The 19,217-nt window shown below is 49.4% G+C and overlaps 1 protein-coding gene across 1 annotated transcript in view; it reads right to left on the bottom strand.

The window, feature by feature from the left end:
* LOC135517097 (tetratricopeptide repeat protein 21B-like) overlaps window positions 1-19,217 on the bottom strand; it is an 87,511-nt gene that overhangs the window by 44,297 nt on the left and 23,997 nt on the right. Inside the window, exons 13-17 of the mRNA XM_064941120.1 lie at window positions 16,667-16,824; window positions 11,620-11,817; window positions 11,134-11,286; window positions 10,897-11,055; window positions 9,881-9,991 (exon numbers count right to left, since the gene is read on the bottom strand). Of these exons, the coding sequence (XP_064797192.1) occupies window positions 9,881-9,991; window positions 10,897-11,055; window positions 11,134-11,286; window positions 11,620-11,817; window positions 16,667-16,824 (779 nt within the window). The remainder of the gene's footprint in view (window positions 1-9,880; window positions 9,992-10,896; window positions 11,056-11,133; window positions 11,287-11,619; window positions 11,818-16,666; window positions 16,825-19,217) is intronic.

Genomic DNA, 19,217 nt, shown 5'->3' with positions numbered 1-19,217 from the left:
GCACAGCAAGAAGTACCGGAGAGCCAAGTCTAGGTCCAAAAGGCTTCTAAAGAGCTTCTACCCCCAAACAATAAGACTCCTGAACAGCTAATCAAATGGCGACTATTTGCATTGCTCCCCCCCCCTACCTCTGGAACGCTGCTGCTACTCTGTTAAAATCAAATCAAATCAAATTTTATTTGTCACATACACATGGTTAGCAGATGTTAATGCGAGTGTAGCGAAATGCTTGTGCTTCTAGTTCCGACAATGCAGTAATAACCAACAAGTAATCTAACTAACAATTCCTAATCTACTGTCTTATACACAGTGTAAGGGGATAAAGAATATGTACATAAGGATATATGAATGAGTGATGGTACAGAGCAGCATAGGCAAGATACAGTAGATGGTATCGAGTACAGTATATACATGTGAGATGAGTATGTAAACAAAGTGGCATAGTTAAAGTGGCTAGTGATACATGTATTACATAAGGATGCAGTCGATGATATAGAGTACAGTATATACGTATGCATATGAGATGAATAATGTAGGGTAAGTAACATTATATAAGGTAGCATTGTTTAAAGTGGCTAGTGATATATTTACAACATTTCCCATCAATTCCCATTATTAAAGTGTCAGTGTGTAGGCAGCAGCCACTCAATGTTAGTGGTGGCTGTTTAACAGTCTGATGGCCTTGAGATAGAAGCTGTTTTTCAGTCTCTCGGTCCCAGTTTTGATGCACCTGTACTGACCTCGCCTTCTGGATGATAGCGGGGTGAACAGGCAGTGGCTCGGGTGGTAGATGTCCTTGATGATCTTTATGGCCTTCCTGTAACATCGGGTGGTGTAGGTGTCCTGGAGGGCAGGTAGTTTGCCCCCGATGATGCGTTGTGCAGACCTCACTACCCTCTGGAGAGCCTTACGGTTGAGGGCGGAGCAGTTGCCGTACCAGGCGGTGGTACAGCCCGCCAGGATGCTCTCGATTGTGCCTCTGTAGAAGTTTGTGAGTGCTTTTGGTGACAAGCCAAATTTCTTCAGCCTCCTGAGGTTGAAGAGGCGCTGCTGCGCCTTCTTCACGATGCTGTCTGTGTGAGTGGACCAATTCAGTTTGTCTGTGATGTGTATGCCGAGGAACTTAAAACTTGCTACTCTCTCCACTACTGTTCCATCGATGTGGATAGGGGGTGTTCCCTCTGCTGTTTCCTGAAGTCCACAATCATCTCCTTAGTTTTGTTGACGTTGAGTGTGAGGTTATTTTCCTGACACCACACTCCGAGGGCCCTCACCTCCTCCCTGTAGGCCGTCTCGTCGTTGTTGGTAATCAAGCCTACCACTGTTGTGTCGTCCGCAAACTTGATGATTGAGTTGGAGGCGTGCGTGGCCACGCAGTCGTGGGTGAACAGGGAGTACAGGAGAGGGCTCAGAACGCACCCTTGTGGGGCCCCAGTGTTGAGGATCAGCAGGGAGGAGATGTTGTTACCTACCCTCACCACCTGGGGGCGGCCCGTCAGGAAGTCCAGTACCCAGTTGCACAGGGCGGGGTCGAGACCCAGGGTCTCGAGCTTGATGACGAGCTTGGAGGGTACTATGGTGTTGAATGCCGAGCTGTAGTCGATGAACAGCATTCTCACATAGGTATTGCTCTTGTCCAGATGGGTTAGGGCAGTGTGCAGTGTGGTTGAGATTGCATTGTCTGTGGACCTATTTGAGCGGTAAGCAAATTGGAGTGGGTCTAGGGAGTCAGGTAGGGTGGAGGTGATATGGTCCTTGACTAGTCTCTCAAAGCACTTCATGATGAAGGAAGTGAGTGCTACGGGGCGGTAGTCGTTTAGCTCAGTTACCTTAGCTTTCTTGGGAACAGGAACGATGGTGGCCCTCTTGAAGCATGTGGGAACAGCAGACTGGTATAGGGATTGATTGAATATGTCCGTAAACACACCAGCCAGCTGGTCTGCGCATGCTCTGAGGGCGCGGCTGGGGATGCCGTCTGGGCCTGCAGCCTTGCGAGGGTTAACACGTTTAAATGTTTTACTCACCTCGGCTGCAGTGAAGGAGAGACCGCATTTTTCCGTTGCAGGCAGTGTCAGTGGCACTGTATTGTCCTCAAAGCGGGCAAAAAAGTTATTTAGTCTGCCTGGGAGCAAGACATCCTGGTCCGTGACTGGGCTGGATTTCTTCCTGTAGTCCGTGATTGACTGTAGACCCTGCCACATGCCTCTTGTGTCTGAGCCGTTGAATTGGGATTCTACTTTGTCTCTGTACTGACGCTTAGCTTGTTTGATAGCCTTACGGAGGGAATAGCTGCATTGTTTGTATTCAGTCATGTTACCAGACACCTTGCCCTGATTGAAAGCAGTGGTTCGCGCTTTCAGTTTCACGCGAATGCTGCCATCAATCCAAGGGTTCTGGTTAGGGAATGTTTTAATCGTTGCTATGGGAACGACATCTTCAACGCACGTTCTAATGAACTCGCACACCGAATCAGCGTATTCGTCAATGTTGTTATTTGACACAATACGAAACATGTCCCAGTCCACGTGATGGAAGCAGTCTTGGAGTGTGGAGTCAGCTTGGTCGGACCAGCGTTGGACAGACCTCAGCGTGGGAGCTTCTTTTTTTTAGCTTTTGTCTGTAGGCAGGTATCAGCAAAATGCAGTTGTGGTCAGCTTTTCCAAAAGGGGGGCGGCAGGGTAGCCTAGTGGTTAGAGCTTTGGACTAGTAACCGGAAGGTTGTGAGTCCAAACCCCCGAGCTGACAAGGTACCAATCTGTCGTTCTGCACCTGAACAGGCAGTTAACCCACTGTTCCCAGGCCATCATTGAAAATAAGAATGTGTTCTTAACCTGTTGGAACTCTAGGGGCGCAATTTCATTTTTGGATGAAAAACGTTCCCGTTTTAAACAAGATATTTTGTCACAAAAAGATGCTCGACTATGCATATAATTGCTACTGTTCGAAAGAAAACACTCTGACGTGTCCAGAAATACAAAGATCTTCTCTGTGCGTGCCCTTTAACGTGAGCTTCAGGCAAAACCAAGATGAGATGGCATCCAGGAAATGACAAGGATTTTTGAGGCTCTGTTTGTCATGATCTCCTTATATGGCTGTGAACGCAAGAGGAATGAGTCTGCCCTTTCTGTCGTTTCCCCAAGGTGTCTGCAGCATTGTGACGTATTTGTAGGCAGATCATTGGAAGATTGACCATAAGAGACCACATTTACCACGTGTCCGCCCGGTGTCCTGCGCCAAAATTGGTGCGCAAAAGTCACCTGCCAGTATTTTTCCAAACAATACAGAGAGTAAAGCAAGCTTCCACGAACTGCATGTCAATGAAGAGATATGTGAAAAAACACCTTGAGGACTGATTCCAAACAACGTTTGCCATGTTTCGGTCGATATTATGTAATTAATCCGGAAAAAGTTTTACGTTGTAGGTGACTGCATTTTCGTTTCGTTTCAGTAGCCAGGCGCAATGTAGAAAACGGAACGATTTCTCCTACACACAGACGCTTTCAGGAAACACTGCGCATTTGGTGTGTAACTGAGAGTCTCCTCATTGAAAACATCAGAAGCTCTTCAAAGGTAAATGATTTTATTTATTTGGTTATCTGGTTTTTGTGAAAATGTTGCGTGCTACATGTTATTCAAAATGCATTGCTAGCTTTGCATACTCTTACACAAATTAGTCAATTTCTATGGTTCAAAAGCATATTTTGAAAATCTGAGATGACAGTGTTGTTAAGAAAAGGCTAAGCTTGAGAGCAGATGCATTATTTTCATTTTATTTGCGATTTTCAGAAATCGTTAACGTTACATTATGCTAATGAGCTTCAGGCTATAACTGTATACAGGGTTTTTTCATAGCCAAACGTGAACAAAATGGAGCGATTTGTCCTACACAAATAATATTTTTTTGAAAAACTGCACATTTGCTATGTAACTGAGAGTCTCCTCATTGAAAACATCCGAAGCTCTTCAAAGTTAATGATTTTATTTATTTGGTTATCTGGCTTTTGTGAAAATGTTGCGTGCTACATGCTACACAAAATGCTATGCTAGCTTTGCATACTCTTACACAAATTAGTCAATTTCTATGGTTCAAAAGCATATTTTGAAAATCTGAGATGACAGTGTTGTTAAGAAAAGGCTAAGCTTGAGAGCAAACGCATTATTTTAATTTTATTTGCGATTTTCAGAAATCGTTAACGTTGCGTTATGCTAATGAGCCTGAGGCTTTAGTCACAAACCCGGATCCGGGATGGGGAGTTTCAAGAAGTGACTTGCCTGGTTAAATAAAGGTTCAAAAAAAAAAAAAAAAAAAAAAAAAAAAAAAGGGCCTTATATGCGTCGAAGGAAGTTAGAGTAACAGTGATCCAAGGTTTTTCCACCCCTGGTCTCCGTAGTCTGACCAGAAGACCGCTACGTTTCCCTCTTTTTCGGAGTCGTTTTTTGGGGTCGCTGCATGCGATCCATTCCGTTGTCCTGTTTGTAAGGCAGAACACAGGATCCGCGTCGCGAAAAACATATTCTTGGTCGTACTGATGGTGAGTTGACGCTGATCTTATATACAGTAGTTCTTCTCGGCTGTATGTAATGAAACCTAAGATGACCTGAGGTACTAATGTAAGAAATAACACGTAAAAAAAACAAAAAACTGCATAGTTTCCTAGGAACGCGAAGCGAGGCGGCCATCTCTGTCGGCGCCGGAAGTAAAGTTATTATCTATGCACAGTCACTTTAATAACTCTACCTACATGTACATATTACCTCAATTACCTCGACACCGGTGCCCCCGCACATTGACATTGTACCGGTACCCCCGTATATATAGCCTCGCTATTGTTATTTACTGCGGCTCTTTAATTATTTGTTATTCTTACATTTTACTTTTTTTGTTGGTATTTTCTTAAAACTGCATTGTTAGTTAAGGGCTTTGAGTGGACAGGATGTTAAGGGTGGAGCTCCAGATTGAACTGGAGGAGTTCACTTCCTGGACAGCCAGTCTGTGCAAACATATATCCGCAACGATACCAAGAGATTCCATACCTTTGTGGCTAATACGGTGGCAATGATCCGTGACCTATCGAAAGTAAAACAGTGGAGGTATTCGAACTCCAAACACAACCCAGCCGACGATGCCTGAAGAGAATTACATGTTGAAACATTCCTGAACTCAAAGAGATGGCGCAAAGGACCAGAATTCCTGGAGAAAACAGGAACACAATGGCCGAAAGTCCCCGAGGAGCTTGGCTCCATCCCTCCAGATGATCCAGAAGTGAGAAAAGAGGTATTCGTAAACAGTACAAGTGTGGAAGAAAAGAGTCTGATCAGCAAACATGGAACAGCTGGAAGAAAGCAGATGCCTGGATGCTGAAACTGAAGAAACGTCTTCTACAGTTAAGCCAGAAAAGGAAAAAAAACAAAAACTGATCCAGGATCAGATCAGAGTCTAACAAACTCACTGAAGGAACAAATTAACAAGTTCAAAATGATTTTTGGAAAAGATAAGTCTGTCTGTGGATGACCTATATGAAGCAGAAACGGTCATCATCCGATTTAAGCAAAGACAGTGCTTTAAACAAGAAATTGCACTTGTTGTGAAAGGAAGACAATGTGCCGAGAGAAGCAGCTCAATCTGTAAACGTTATCCAATTGTTGAATTTTTTATTTTTTTTATTTTTTTTATTTCAACTTTATTTAACCAGGTAGGCTAGTTGAGAACAAGTTCTCATTTGCAACTGCGACCTGGCCAAGATAAAGCTAACCAGTGTGAGCAGACAACACAGAGTTACACATGGAGTAAACAATTAACAAGTCAATAACACAGTACAAAAAAGGCGAGTCTATATACATTGTGTGCAAAAGGCATGAGGAGGTAGGCAAATAATTACAACCTTGCAGATTAGCACTGGAGTGATAAATGATCAGATGGTCATGTACAGGTAGAGATACTGGTGTGCAAAAGAGCAGAAAAGTAAATAAATAAAAACAGTGTGGGGATGAGGTAGGTGAAAATGGGTGGGAAAGTGGCATTCTGAGAGTGGGAGGAAAGTTAAGCAAAGCTGCTATGAACAAAAGAATCCTATGATCCTTCCCAAAGACTCCTACATCTCCAGACTGATCTTACTCCACATCCATGAGCAGGTTGGCCACTCTGGGAGAGGTCACATGGTTTCTAGACTTCGCCAGCGATATTGGATACCGTGTGCCAACTCCTTAGCAAGGAAGATCCTTAAGAGCTGTGTCTTTTGCAGGCGGATGCAAGCTAGAGCTGGAGAACAGAAGATGGCCGACCTTCCACAAGATCGGGTGTCATCCGATTTGCCGCCTTTCACCCATGTGGGCATAGATTACTTCGGACCCATAGAGGTGAAGCGGTATGGTGTGATCTTTACTTGCCTTGTGAGTTGAGTTGTCCACCTAGAAGTAGCTAGTTATCTGGATACTGATTCCTGCATCAAAGTCCTGAGCAGGTTCATATGGGAGTCCCAAGATGGGGATGACACAGCCCCAAGATGGACGACACAGCCCCAAGATGGACGACACAGCCCAAAGATGGAGACGACACAGCCCCAAGATGGACGACACAGCCCCAAGATGGACGACACAGCCCCAAGATGGACGACACAGCCCCAAGATGGACGACACAGCCCCAAGATGGAGACGACACAGCCCCAAGATGGACGACGCAGCCCCAAGATGGACGACGCAGCCCCAAGATGGACGACGCAGCCCCAAGATGGAAGACGCAGCCCCAAGATGGACGACGCAGCCCCAAGATGGACGACACAGCCCCAAGATGGACGACACAGCCCCAAGATGGACGACACAGCCCCAAGATGGAGACGACACAGCCCCAAGATGGACGACACAGCCCAAAGATGGGGACGACACAGCCCCAAGATGGGGACGACACAGCCCCAAGATGGACGACACAGCCCCAAGATGGACGACACAGCCCCAAGATGGACGACACAGCCCCAAGATGGAGACGACACAACCCCAAGATGGACGACACAGCCCCAAGATGGACGACACAGCCCCAAGATGGAGACGACACAGCCCCAAGATGGAGACGACACAGCCCCAAGATGGAGACGACACAGCCCCAAGATGGAGACGACACAGCCCCAAGATGGAGACGACACAGCCCCAAGATGGAGACGACACAGCCCCAAGATGGAGACGACACAGCCCCAAGATGGACGACACAGCCCCAAGATGGACGACACAGCCCCAAGATGGAGACGACACAGCCCCAAGATGGACGACACAGCCCCAAGATGGAGACGACACAACCCCAAGATGGAGACGACACAACCCCAAGATGGAGACGACACAGCCCCAAGATGGAGACGACACAGCCCCAAGATGGACGACACAGCCCAAAGATGGGGTCGACACAGCCCCAAGATGGGGACGACACAGCCCCAAGATGGACGACACAGCCCCAAGATGGACGACACAGCCCCAAGATGGAGACGACACAACCCCAAGATGGACGACACAGCCCCAAGATGGAGACGACACAGCCCCAAGATGGAGACGACACAGCCCCAAGATGGAGACGACACAGCCCCAAGATGGAGACGACACAGCCCCAAGATGGAGACGACACAGCCCCAAGATGGAGACGACACAGCCCCAAGATGGACGACACAGCCCCAAGATGGAGACGACACAGTCCCAAGATGGACGACATAGCCCCAAGATGGAGACGACACAGCCCCAAGATGGAGACGACACAGCCCCAAGATGGAGACGACACAGCCCCAAGATGGAGACGACACAGCCCCAAGATGGAGACGACACAGCCCCAAGATGGAGACGACACAGCCCCAAGATGGAGACGACACAGCCCCAAGATGGAGACGACACAGCCCCAAGATGGAGACGACACAGCCCCAAGATGGCCGACACAGCCCCAAGATGGAGACGACACAGCCCCGAGATGGAGACGACACAGCCCCGAGATGGAGACGACACAGCCCCAAATGGAGACGACACAGCCCCAAGATGGAGACGACACAGCCCCAAGATGGAGACGACACAGCCCCAAGATGGAGACGACACAGCCCCAAGATGGAGACGACACAGCCCCAAGATGGAGACGACACAGCCCCAAGATGGACGACACAGCCCCAAGATGGAGACGATACAGCCCCAAGATGGAGACGACACAGCCCCAAGATGGACGACACAGCCCCAAGATGGAGACGACACAGCCCCAAGATGGACGACACAGCCCCAAGGAACACTTTGCTGATGAGACTTGTGGTGGAAGCCAATCAGGTTAGTGAAGGACTGGGGGAAGGACTGCCCGTTCCATGATCTCGCCATCACGGTTGACAACTCCATTGTGTCCTCCTCCCAGAGCGCTAAGAACCTTGGCGTGATCCTGGACAACACCCTGTCGTTCTCAACCAACATCATGGCGGTGGCCCGTTCCTGTAGGTTCATGCTCTACAACATCCGCAGAGTACGACCCTGCCTCACACAGGAAGCGGCGCAGGTCCTAATCCAGGCACTTGTCATCTCCCGTCTGGATTACTGCAACTCGCTGTTGGCTGGGCTCCCTGCCTGTGCCATTAAACCCTACAACTCATCCAGAACGCCGCAGCCCGTCTGGTGTTCAACCTTCCCAAGTTCTCTCACGTCACCCCGCTCCTCCGCTCTCTCCACTGGCTTCCAGTTGAAGCTCGCATCCGCTACAAGACCATGGTGCTTGCCTACGGAGCTGTGAGGGGAACGGCACCGCAGTACCTCCAGGCTCTGATCAGGCCCTACACCCAAGCAAGGGCACTGCGTTCATCCACCTCTGGCCTGCTCGCCTCCCTACCATTGAGGAAGTACAGTTCCCGCTCAGCCCAGTCAAAACTGTTCGCTGCTCTGGCCCCCCAATGGTGGAACAAACTCCCTCACGACGCCAGGACAGCGGAGTCAATCACCACCTTCCGGAGACACCTGAAACCCCACCTCTTCAAGGAATACCTAGGATAGGATAAGTAATCCTTCTCACCACCCCCCCCCTTAATGATTTAGATGCACTATTGTAAAGTGGCTGTTCCACTGGATGTCAGAAGGTGAATTCACCAATTTGTAAGTCGCTCTGGATAAGAGCGTCTGCTAAATGACTTAAATGTAAATGTAATATAAACACTCAGTGACTGACAGCCTGCAGGACCAATCAGGTTAGTGATATAAACACTCAGTGACTGACAGCCTGCAGGACCAATCAGGTTAGTGATATAAACACTCAGTGACTGACAGCCTGCAGGACCAATCAGGTTAGTGATATAAACACTCAGTGACTGACAGCCTGCAGGACCAATCAGGTTAGTGATATAAACACTCAGTGACTGACAACCTGCAGGACCAATCAGGTTAGTGATATAAACACTCAGTGACTGACAACCTGCAGGACCAATCAGGTTAGTGATATAAACACAGTGACTGACAGCCTGCAGGACCAATCAGGTTAGTGATATAAACACTCAGTGACTGACAGCCTGCAGGACCAATCAGGTTAGTGATATAAACACTCAGTGACTGACAGCCTGCAGGACCAATCAGGTTAGTGATATAAACACTCAGTGACTGACAGCCTGCAGGACCAATCAGGTTAGTGATATAAACACTCAGTGACTGACAGCATGCAGGACCAATCAGGTTAGTGATATAAACACTCAGTGACTGACAGCCTGCAGGACCAATCAGGTAAGAAATAGAGTGAGGAGGGAAGGAAACAGTATGAGAACATTCCTTAGTAAAATGGCAAACAAATAGAGCTTTCACTCTTGAGAAACAGTGTAAAAAGGAAAGAACGTTCTGTGTGAGCACTGAGCAGTATTTGTGCTTGAATCTTTGCCGCAGCCTTTCCCGTCTACAATACCTGGTTGTACTGATGGCTCTTCACATAGGCTCTGCCCATCTTTCTCCACAGGGTTGCATCCCGAACCGTCCAGCTCATTGCCTCTCGATACACCTCAATAGCTCTCTCTGGCTGCAGAATAGAAATGTGATATTTGACATCCCTTACCGTGTCAATGCATTTGCAAAGCCCTACTAACGTGATGTGGACAGTCAATAATACGCAGTACACAAGGTACTACTGGTGAGACAGTTAAAACATTTAACACCCTCTTTAATCCAATTACAGTAATGGTGCATATTATTATTGATTTGGACCTATGGGTGGACCCAGAAATCAAAACCACTATCCTGCCATTTCCAGATCCATGATCTACCTACTGAGTTACAGAAGACCAAGATCCATGATCTACCAACTGAGTTACAGATGACCAAGATCCATGATCTACCTACTGAGTTACAGAGGACCAAGATCTACCTACTGAGTTACAGAGGACCAAGATCTACCTACTGAGTTACAGAGGACCAAGATCCATGATCTACCTACTGAATTACAGAGGACCAAGATCCATGATCTACCTACTGAGTTACAGAGGACCAAGATCCATGATCTACCTACTGAGTTACAGAGGACCAAGATCCATGATCTACCTACTGAGTTACAGAGGACCAAGATCCATGATCTACCTACTGAGTTACAGAGGACCAAGATCCATGATCTACCTACTGAATTACAGAGGACCAAGATCCATGATCTACCTACTGAGTTACAGAGGACCAAGATCCATGATCTACCTACTGAGTTACAGAGGACCAAGATCCATGATCTACCTACTGAGTTACAGAGGACCAAGATCCATGATCTACCTACTGAGTTACAGAGGACCAAGATCCATGATCTACCTACTGAATTACAGAGGACCAAGATCCATGAACTACCTACTGAATTACAGAGGACCAAGATCTACCTACTGAGTTACAGAGAACCAAGATCCATGATCTACCAACTGAGTTACAGATGAGCAGCTCTTGTTATACCTCTTGTACATTGATGTAGGCGTCCCCCAGAAGGATAGAGGACTGAGGCCCGGGTAGTTCGTCTCTGATCTCCCTATAGCAGGCTATGTACAGCTTCTTGTCTTTGCGTTTCTGCAGGTATATGAGGGCCATCTTCTCCTTGGCCGCTGCGTAGTGCGTCTGAAGAGAACAAGAAGAAAAGGAAGATGTTCTCTATTGTCCATTCAGTTAGAACGAACGGAACAGTGTCTTCACAACCTGGTCCGGTGTGATGCCTCTGAGGACGCTGAGGGCTGTGTCCAGGTCATCTTTAGCCAAGGCCATGTCCACGTTAGCTATTGTCACACAGATCTCCTCTGGGGTACCAGCGAACGCCACGATAGCGTCCTGCAGCACCATGGTCGACTCATCCTGGCAGGAGAGGAGGAGGGATGGAAGGGGTTTATAGACACACACTACACTGTCTACCTGGCACCAGCTCTGCTAGTAAGAAATGCAGAAGATGAGAAGTGTGGGTCACAGCCATGGAAGTCTTACAGGATTGCATGAGGTCAGAAAATGCACTTCCACAAACTAACCAAAACTGAACATGTGACTAGAGCATTGGACTCTATAGCCAAAGTAAAAGCCATCAATATAGGTAGAAGTGGAAGGAAGTAATCATGGGACATGACGGACTACCATAAGCAAAGTAGTAATCAATCAACCAGTCAGTCAATCAATCAATGTATACATGTAGTGTACCGGTTCTCCGTGTAGTCTCAGTGCCTCAGCCAGCTCCAGGAACACAGACACACGTTCACTGTTGCTGACGTGGGCCTCTCTCCCACTCACTGCTTGGATCCCCATCGCCACATTCAGGGACTTGATAGCCTCCTCCAGCTCTCCAACACCCCGCAATGCACGGGCTTTGAGTTGGTGGTACTGGGGGAAATCTAGCACCTTGGGAAGGGTGGAGAGAGGTGGAGGGATGGAAAGAGGGAGAGAGGGAGAAAGAGAGAGGGGGAGGGATGGAAAGAGGGGGAGAGGGAGAAAGAGAGAGGGGGAGGGATGGAAAGAGGGAGAAAGAGAGAGGTGGAGGGATGGATGGAAAGAGAGAGAGGGGAGGGATGGAAAGAGGGAGAGAGGGAGGGATGGATAGAGGGAGAGAGGGAGGGATGGAAAGAGGGAGAGGTGGAGAGATGGAAAGAGGGAGAGGTGGAGGGATGGAAAGAGGGAGAGGTGGAGGGATGGAAAGAGGGAGAGGGATATGGAAAGAGGGAGAGATGGAGGGATGGAAAGAGGGAGAGGTGGAGGGATGGAAAGAGGGAGAGGGATATGGAAAGAGGGAGAGATGGAGGGATGGAAAGAGGGAGAGGTGGGGGGATGGAAAGAGGGAGAGGTGGAGGGATGGAAAGAGGGAGAGGTGGGGGGATGGAAAGAGGGAGAGGTGGGGGGATGGAAAGAGGTGGGGGGATGGAGAGAGGGAGAGGTGGAGGGATGGAAAGAGGTGGGGGGATGGAGAGAGGGAGAGAGGGAGGGATGGAAAGAGGGAGAGAGGGAGGGATGGAAAGAGGGAGAGAGGGAGGGATGGAAAGGAGAGAGGAAGAAAGAGAGAGAGGAAGGGATGGAAAGGAGAGAGGAAGAAAGAGAGAGAGGAAGGGACAGAAAGAGGGAGAGAGGGAGAAAGAGAGAGGGGGAGGGATGGATGGAAAGAGGGAGAGGTGGAGGGACAGAAAGAGGGAGAGGGATGGAAAGAGGGAGAGAGTGAGAAAGTGAGAGGGGGAGAGATGGAAAGAGGGAGAGGTGGAGGGACAGAAAGAGGGAGAGGGATGGAAAGAGGGAGAAAGAGAGAGGGGGAGGGATAGAAAGAGGGAGAGGTGGAGGGATGGAAAGAGGGAGAGGGATGGAAAGAGGGAGAGAGGGAGAAAGAGAGAGGGGGAGGGATGGAAAGAGGGAGAGGTGTAGGGATGGAAAGAGGGAGAGGGATGGAAAGAGGGAGAGAGGGAGAAAGAGAGAGGGGGAGGGATGGAAAGAGGGAGAGGTGTAGGGATGGAAAGAGGGAGAGGGATGGAAAGAGGGAGAGAGGGAGAAAGAGAGAGGGGGAGGGATGGAAAGAGGGAGAGGTGGAGGGATGGAAAGAGGGAGAGGGATGGAAAGAGGGAGAGAGGGAGAAAGAGAGAGGGGGAGGGATGGAAAGAGGGAGAGGTGTAGGGACAGAAAGAGGGAGAGGGATGGAAAGAGGGAGAGAGGGAGAGAGGGAGAAAGAGAGAAGGGGAGGGATGGAAAGAGGGAGAGGTGGAGGGATGGAAAGAGGGAGAGAGGGAGAAAGAGAGAGGGGGAGGGATGGAAAGAGGGGGAGAGGGAGAAAGAGAGAGGGGGAGGGATGGAAAGAGGGAGAGGGATGGAAAGAGGGAGAAAGAGAGAGGGGGAGGGATGGAAAGAGGGGGAGAGGGAGAAAGAGGGAGAGGTGGAGGGATGGAAAGAGGGGAAGGGATGGAAAGAGGGAGAGGTGGAGGGATGGAAAGAGGGAGAGGTATGGAAAGAGGGAGAGAGGGAGAAAGAGAGAGGGGGAGAGATGGAAAGAGGTGGAGGGATGGAAAGAGGGAGAGGTGGAGGGATGGAAAGAGGGAGAGGTGGAGGGATGGAAAGAGGGAGAGGTGGAGGGATGGAAAGAGGGAGAGGTGGAGGGATGGAAAGAGGTGGGGGGATGGAAAGAGGGAGAGGGAGGGGTGATGCTGGATACACTTAATTCTTAATGTACACCTTTATGTAACACAATCAATCCCCCTACAGTGAAAGTACACATCTATTTACCTGGAAGTTGTGGCTGACTCTGGTCTGGTCTCTACACTAGTTTACCTGGAAGTTGTGACTGACTCTGGTCTCTACACTAGTTTACCTGGAAGTTGTGACTGACTCTGGTCTCTACACTAGTTTACCTGGAAGTTGTGACTGACTCTGGTCTCTACACTAGTTTACCTGGAAGTTGTGACTGACTCTGGTCTCTACACTAGTTTACCTGGAAGTTGTGACTGACTCTGGTCTCTACACTAGTTTACCTGGAAGTTGTGACTGACTCTGGTCTCTACACTAGTTTACCTGGAAGTTGTGACTGACTCTGGTCTCTACACTAGTTTACCTGGACGTTGTGACTGACTCTGGTCTCTACACTAGTTTACCTGGAAGTTGTGACTGACTCTGGTCTCTACACTAGTTTACCTGGAAGTTGTGACTGACTCTGGTCTCTACACTAGTTTACCTGGAAGTTGTGGCTGACTCTGGTCTGGTCTCTACACTAGTTTACCTGGAAGTTGTGACTGACTCTGGTCTCTACACTAGTTTACCTGGAAGTTGTGACTGACTCTGGTCTCTACACTAGTTTACCTGGAAGTTGTGACTGACCCTGGTCTGGTCTCTACACTAGTTTACCTGGAAGTTGTGGCTAACTCTGGTCTCTACACTAGTTTACCTGGAAGTTGTGACTGACTCTGGTCTCTACACTAGTTTACCTGGAAGTTGTGACTGACTCTGGTCTCTACACTAGTTTACCTGGAAGTTGTGGCTGACTCTGGTCTGGTCTCTACACTAGTTTACCTGGAAGTTGTGACTGACTCTGGTCTCTACACTAGTTTACCTGGAAGTTGTGACTGACTCTGGTCTCTACACTAGTTTACCTGGAAGTTGTGACTGACTCTGGTCTCTACACTAGTTTACCTGGAAGTTGTGGCTGACTCTGGTCTCTACACTAGTTTACCTGGAAGTTGTGACTGACTCTGGTCTCTACACTAGTTTACCTGGAAGTTGTGACTGACTCTGGTCTCTACACTAGTTTACCTGGAAGTTGTGACTGACTCTGGTCTCTACACTAGTTTACCTGGACGTTGTGACTGACTCTGGTCTCTACACTAGTTTACCTGGAAGTTGTGACTGACTCTGGTCTCTACACTAGTTTACCTGGAAGTTGTGACTGACTCTGGTCTCTACACTAGTTTACCTGGAAGTTGTGGCTGACTCTGGTCTGGTCTCTACACTAGTTTACCTGGAAGTTGTGACTGACTCTGGTCTCTACACTAGTTTACCTGGAAGTTGTGACTGACTCTGGTCTCTACACTAGTTTACCTGGAAGTTGTGGCTGACTCTGGTCTGGTCTCTACACTAGTTTACCTGGAAGTTGTGGCTAACTCTGGTCTCTACACTAGTGTACCTGGAAGTTGTGACTGACTCTGGTCTCTACACTAGTTTACCTGGAAGTTGTGGCTGACTCTGGTCTGGTCTCTACACTAGTTTACCTGGAAGTTGTGGCTGACCCTGGTCTGGTCTCTACACTAGTTTACCTGGAAGTTGTGACTGACTCTGGTCTCTACACTAGTTTACCTGGAAGTTGTGACTGACTCTGGTCTCTACACTAGTTTACCTGGAAGTTGTGACTGACTCTGGTCTCTACACTAGTTTACCTGGAAGTTGTGGCTAACTCTGGTCTCTACACTAGTTTACCTGGAAGTTGTGGCTGACCCTGGTCTGGTCTCTACACTAGTGTACCTGGAAGTTGTGGCTAACTCTGGTCTCTACACTAGTTTACCTGGAAGTTGTGACTGATTCTGGTCTCTACACTAGTTTACCTGGAAGTTGTGACTGACTCTGGTCTCTACACTAGTTTACCTGGAAGTTGTGACTGACTCTGGTCTCTACACTAGTTTACCTGGAAGTTGTGGCTGACTCTGGTCTGGTCTCTACACTAGTTTACCTGGAAGTTGTGACTGACTCTGGTCTCTACACTAGTTTACCTGGAAGTTGTGGCTGACTCTGGTCTCTACACTAGTTTACCTGGAAGTTGTGACTGACTCTGGTCTCTACACTAGTTTACCTGGAAGTTGTGGCTGACTCTGGTCTCTACACTAGTTTACCTGGAAGTTGTGACTGACTCTGGTCTCTACACTAGTTTACCTGGAAGTTGTGACTGACTCTGGTCTCTACACTAGTTTACCTGGAAGTTGTGGCTAACTCTGGTCTCTACACTAGTTTACCTGGAAGTTGTGGCTGACCCTGGTCTGGTCTCTACACTAGTGTACCTGGAAGTTGTGGCTAACTCTGGTCTCTACACTAGTTTACCTGGACGTTGTGACTGACTCTGGTCTCTACACTAGTTTACCTGGAAGTTGTGACTGACTCTGGTCTCTACACTAGTTTACCTGGAAGTTGTGACTGACTCTGGTCTCTACACTAGTTTACCTGGAAGTTGTGACTGACTCTGGTCTCTACACTAGTTTACCTGGAAGTTGTGACTGACTCTGGTCTGGTCTCTACACTAGTTTACCTGGAAGTTGTGGCTAACTCTGGTCTCTACACTAGTTTACCTGGAAGTTGTGGCTAACTCTGGTCTCTACACTAGTTTACCTGGAAGTTGTGGCTAACTCTGGTCTCTACACTAGTTTACCTGGAAGTTGTGACTGACTCTGGTCTCTACACTAGTTTACCTGGAAGTTGTGACTGACTCTGGTCTGGTCTCTACACTAGTTTACCTGGAAGTTGTGACTGATTCTGGTCTCTACACTAGTTTACCTGGACGTTGTGGCTGACTCTGGTCTCTACACTAGTTTACCTGGAAGTTGTGTCTGACTCTGGTCTCTACACTAGTTTACCTGGAAGTTGTGACTGACTCTGGTCTCTACACTAGTTTACCTGGAAGTTGTGACTGATTCTGGTCTCTACACTAGTTTACCTGGAAGTTGTGGCTGACTCTGGTCTGGTCTCTACACTAGTTTACCTGGAAGTTGTGGCTGACTCTGGTCTGGTCTCTACACTAGTTTACCTGGAAGTTGTGGCTGACTCCGGTCTCCAGACACTGAAAGCAGAGGTTGTAGTCTCCCTCATGGAGGTGTATCCTGGCCTGCAGCAGGTGGACCTCAGCGATGGTCGGGTCTCTCTCCAGACAGAAATCCAGGAACTGCTGAGCTGACTGGCTGTCACCTGACAGGAGACCCAGACAGCGAGATAGACGTTTAAACAGAGTAATATTGTATATAATAAAGTAAGTCAACCGGCTCACAGGAGCAGGAGGCGACTAGTCTGTTGCAGGGACTTACCTCAATCAATGTTATATTGGTAGTTTATCATGTTAACTTGTGAGTCACAATTCAGGTTGCCTTGTCCATCATGTTGGTCTCACCTGAGAGGAACTAGACCTGAGCTATGTGATAGATGCCTACGTTCCTTATCCTAGCCTGCCACGTCAGTTCTCCTAGCCTGCCACGTCAGTTCTCCTAGCCTGCCACGTCAGTTCTCCTAGCCTGCCACGTCAGTTCTCCTAGCCTGCCACGTCAGTTCTCCTAGCCTGCCACGTCAGTTCCCTTAGCCTGCCACGTCAGTTCTCCTAGCCTGCCACGTCAGTTCTCCTAGCCTGCCACGTCAGTTCTCCTAGCCTGCCACGTCAGTTCTCCTAGCCTGCCACGTCAGTTGTCCTAGCCTGCCACGTCAGTTGTCCTAGCCTGCCACGTCAGTTGTCCTAGCCTGCCACGTCAGTTCTCCTAGCCTGCCACGTCAGTTCTCCTAGCCTGCCACGTCAGTTCTCCTAGCCTGCCACGTCAGTTGTCCTAGCCTGCCACGTCTGTTCTCCAGCCTGCCTGCCACGTCAGTTGTCCTAGCCTGCCACGTCAGCCTGCCACGTCAGTTGTCCTAGCCTGCCACGTCAGTTGTCCTAGCCTGCCACGTCAGTTCTCCTAGCCTGCCACGTCAGTTCTCCTAGCCTGCCACGTCAGTTCTCCTAGCCTGCCACGTCAGTTGTCCTAGCCTGCCACGTCAGTTGTCCTAGCCTGCCACGTCAGTTCTCCTAGCCTGCCACGTCAGTTGTCCTAGCCTGCCACGTCAGTTGTCCTAGCCTGCCACGTCAGTTGTCCTAGCCTGCCACGTCAGTTGTCCTAGCCTGCCACGTCAGTTCTCCTAGCCTGCCACGTCAGTTCTCCTAACCTGCCACGTCAGTTGTCCTAGCCTGCCACGTCAGTTCTCCTAGCCTGCCACGTCAGTTGTCCTAGCCTGCCACGTCAGTTGTCCTAGCCTGCCACGTCAGTTCTCCTAGCCTGCCACGTCAGTTCTCCTAGCCTGCCACGTCAGTTCTCCTAGCCTGCCACGTCAGTTCTCCTAGCATGCCACGTCAGTTCTCCTAGCCTGCCACGTCAGTTCTCCTAGCCTGCCACGTCAGTTGCCTGCCACGTCAGTTGTCCTAGCCTGCCACATTAATTCTCCTAGCCTGCCACGTCAGTTGTCCTAGCCTGCCACGTCAGTTCTCCTAGCCTGCCACGTCAGTTCTCCTAGCCTGCCACGTCAGTTGTCCTAGCCTGCCACGTCAGTTCTCCTACGTCAGTTCTCCTAGCATGCCACGTCAGTTCTCCTAGCCTGCCACGTCAGTTCTCCTAGCCTGCCACGTCAGTTGCCTGCCACGTCAGTTGTCCTAGCCTGCCACATTAATTCTCCTAGCCTGCCACGTCAGTTGTCCTAGCCTGCCACGTCAGTTCTCCTAGCCTGCCACGTCAGTTCTCCTACGTCAGTTCTCCTAGCCTGCCACGTCAGTTCTCCTAGCCTGCCACGTCAGTTCTCCTAGCATGCCACGTCAGTTCTCCTAGCCTGCCACGTCAGTTCTCCTAGCCTGCCACGTCAGTTCTCCTAGCCTGCCACGTCAGTTCCCTTAGCCTGCCACGTCAGTTCTCCTAGCCTGCCACGTCAGTTCTCCTAGCCTGCCACGTCAGTTCTCCTAGCCTGCCACGTCAGTTCTCCTAGCCTGCCACGTCAGTTCTCCTAGCCTGCCACGTCAGTTGTCCTAGCCTGCCACGTCAGTTGTCCTAGCCTGCCACGTCAGTTGTCCTAGCCTGCCACGTCAGTTCTCCTAGCCTGCCACGTCAGTTCTCCTAGCCTGCCACGTCAGTTCTCCTAGCCTGCCACGTCAGTTGTCCTAGCCTGCCACGTCTGTTCTCCTAGCCTGCCACGTCAGTTCTCCTAGCCTGCCACGTCAGTTGTCCTAGCCTGCCACGTCAGTTGTCCTAGCCTGCCACGTCAGTTGTCCTAGCCTGCCACGTCAGTTCTCCTAGCCTGCCACGTCAGTTCTCCTAGCCTGCCACGTCAGTTCTCCTAGCCTGCCACGTCAGTTGTCCTAGCCTGCCACGTCAGTTGTCCTAGCCTGCCACGTCAGTTCTCCTAGCCTGCCACGTCAGTTGTCCTAGCCTGCCACGTCAGTTGTCCTAGCCTGCCACGTCAGTTGTCCTAGCCTGCCACGTCAGTTGTCCTAGCCTGCCACGTCAGTTCTCCTAGCCTGCCACGTCAGTTCTCCTAACCTGCCACGTCAGTTGTCCTAGCCTGCCACGTCAGTTCTC

Source organism: Oncorhynchus masou, chromosome 28 (genome assembly GCF_036934945.1).
Source record: "Oncorhynchus masou masou isolate Uvic2021 chromosome 28, UVic_Omas_1.1, whole genome shotgun sequence".
Taxonomy (NCBI): domain Eukaryota; kingdom Metazoa; phylum Chordata; class Actinopteri; order Salmoniformes; family Salmonidae; genus Oncorhynchus; species Oncorhynchus masou.
Note: the sequence above shows the minus strand (reverse complement) of the source record. Positions and strands in the feature narration are given on the sequence as shown.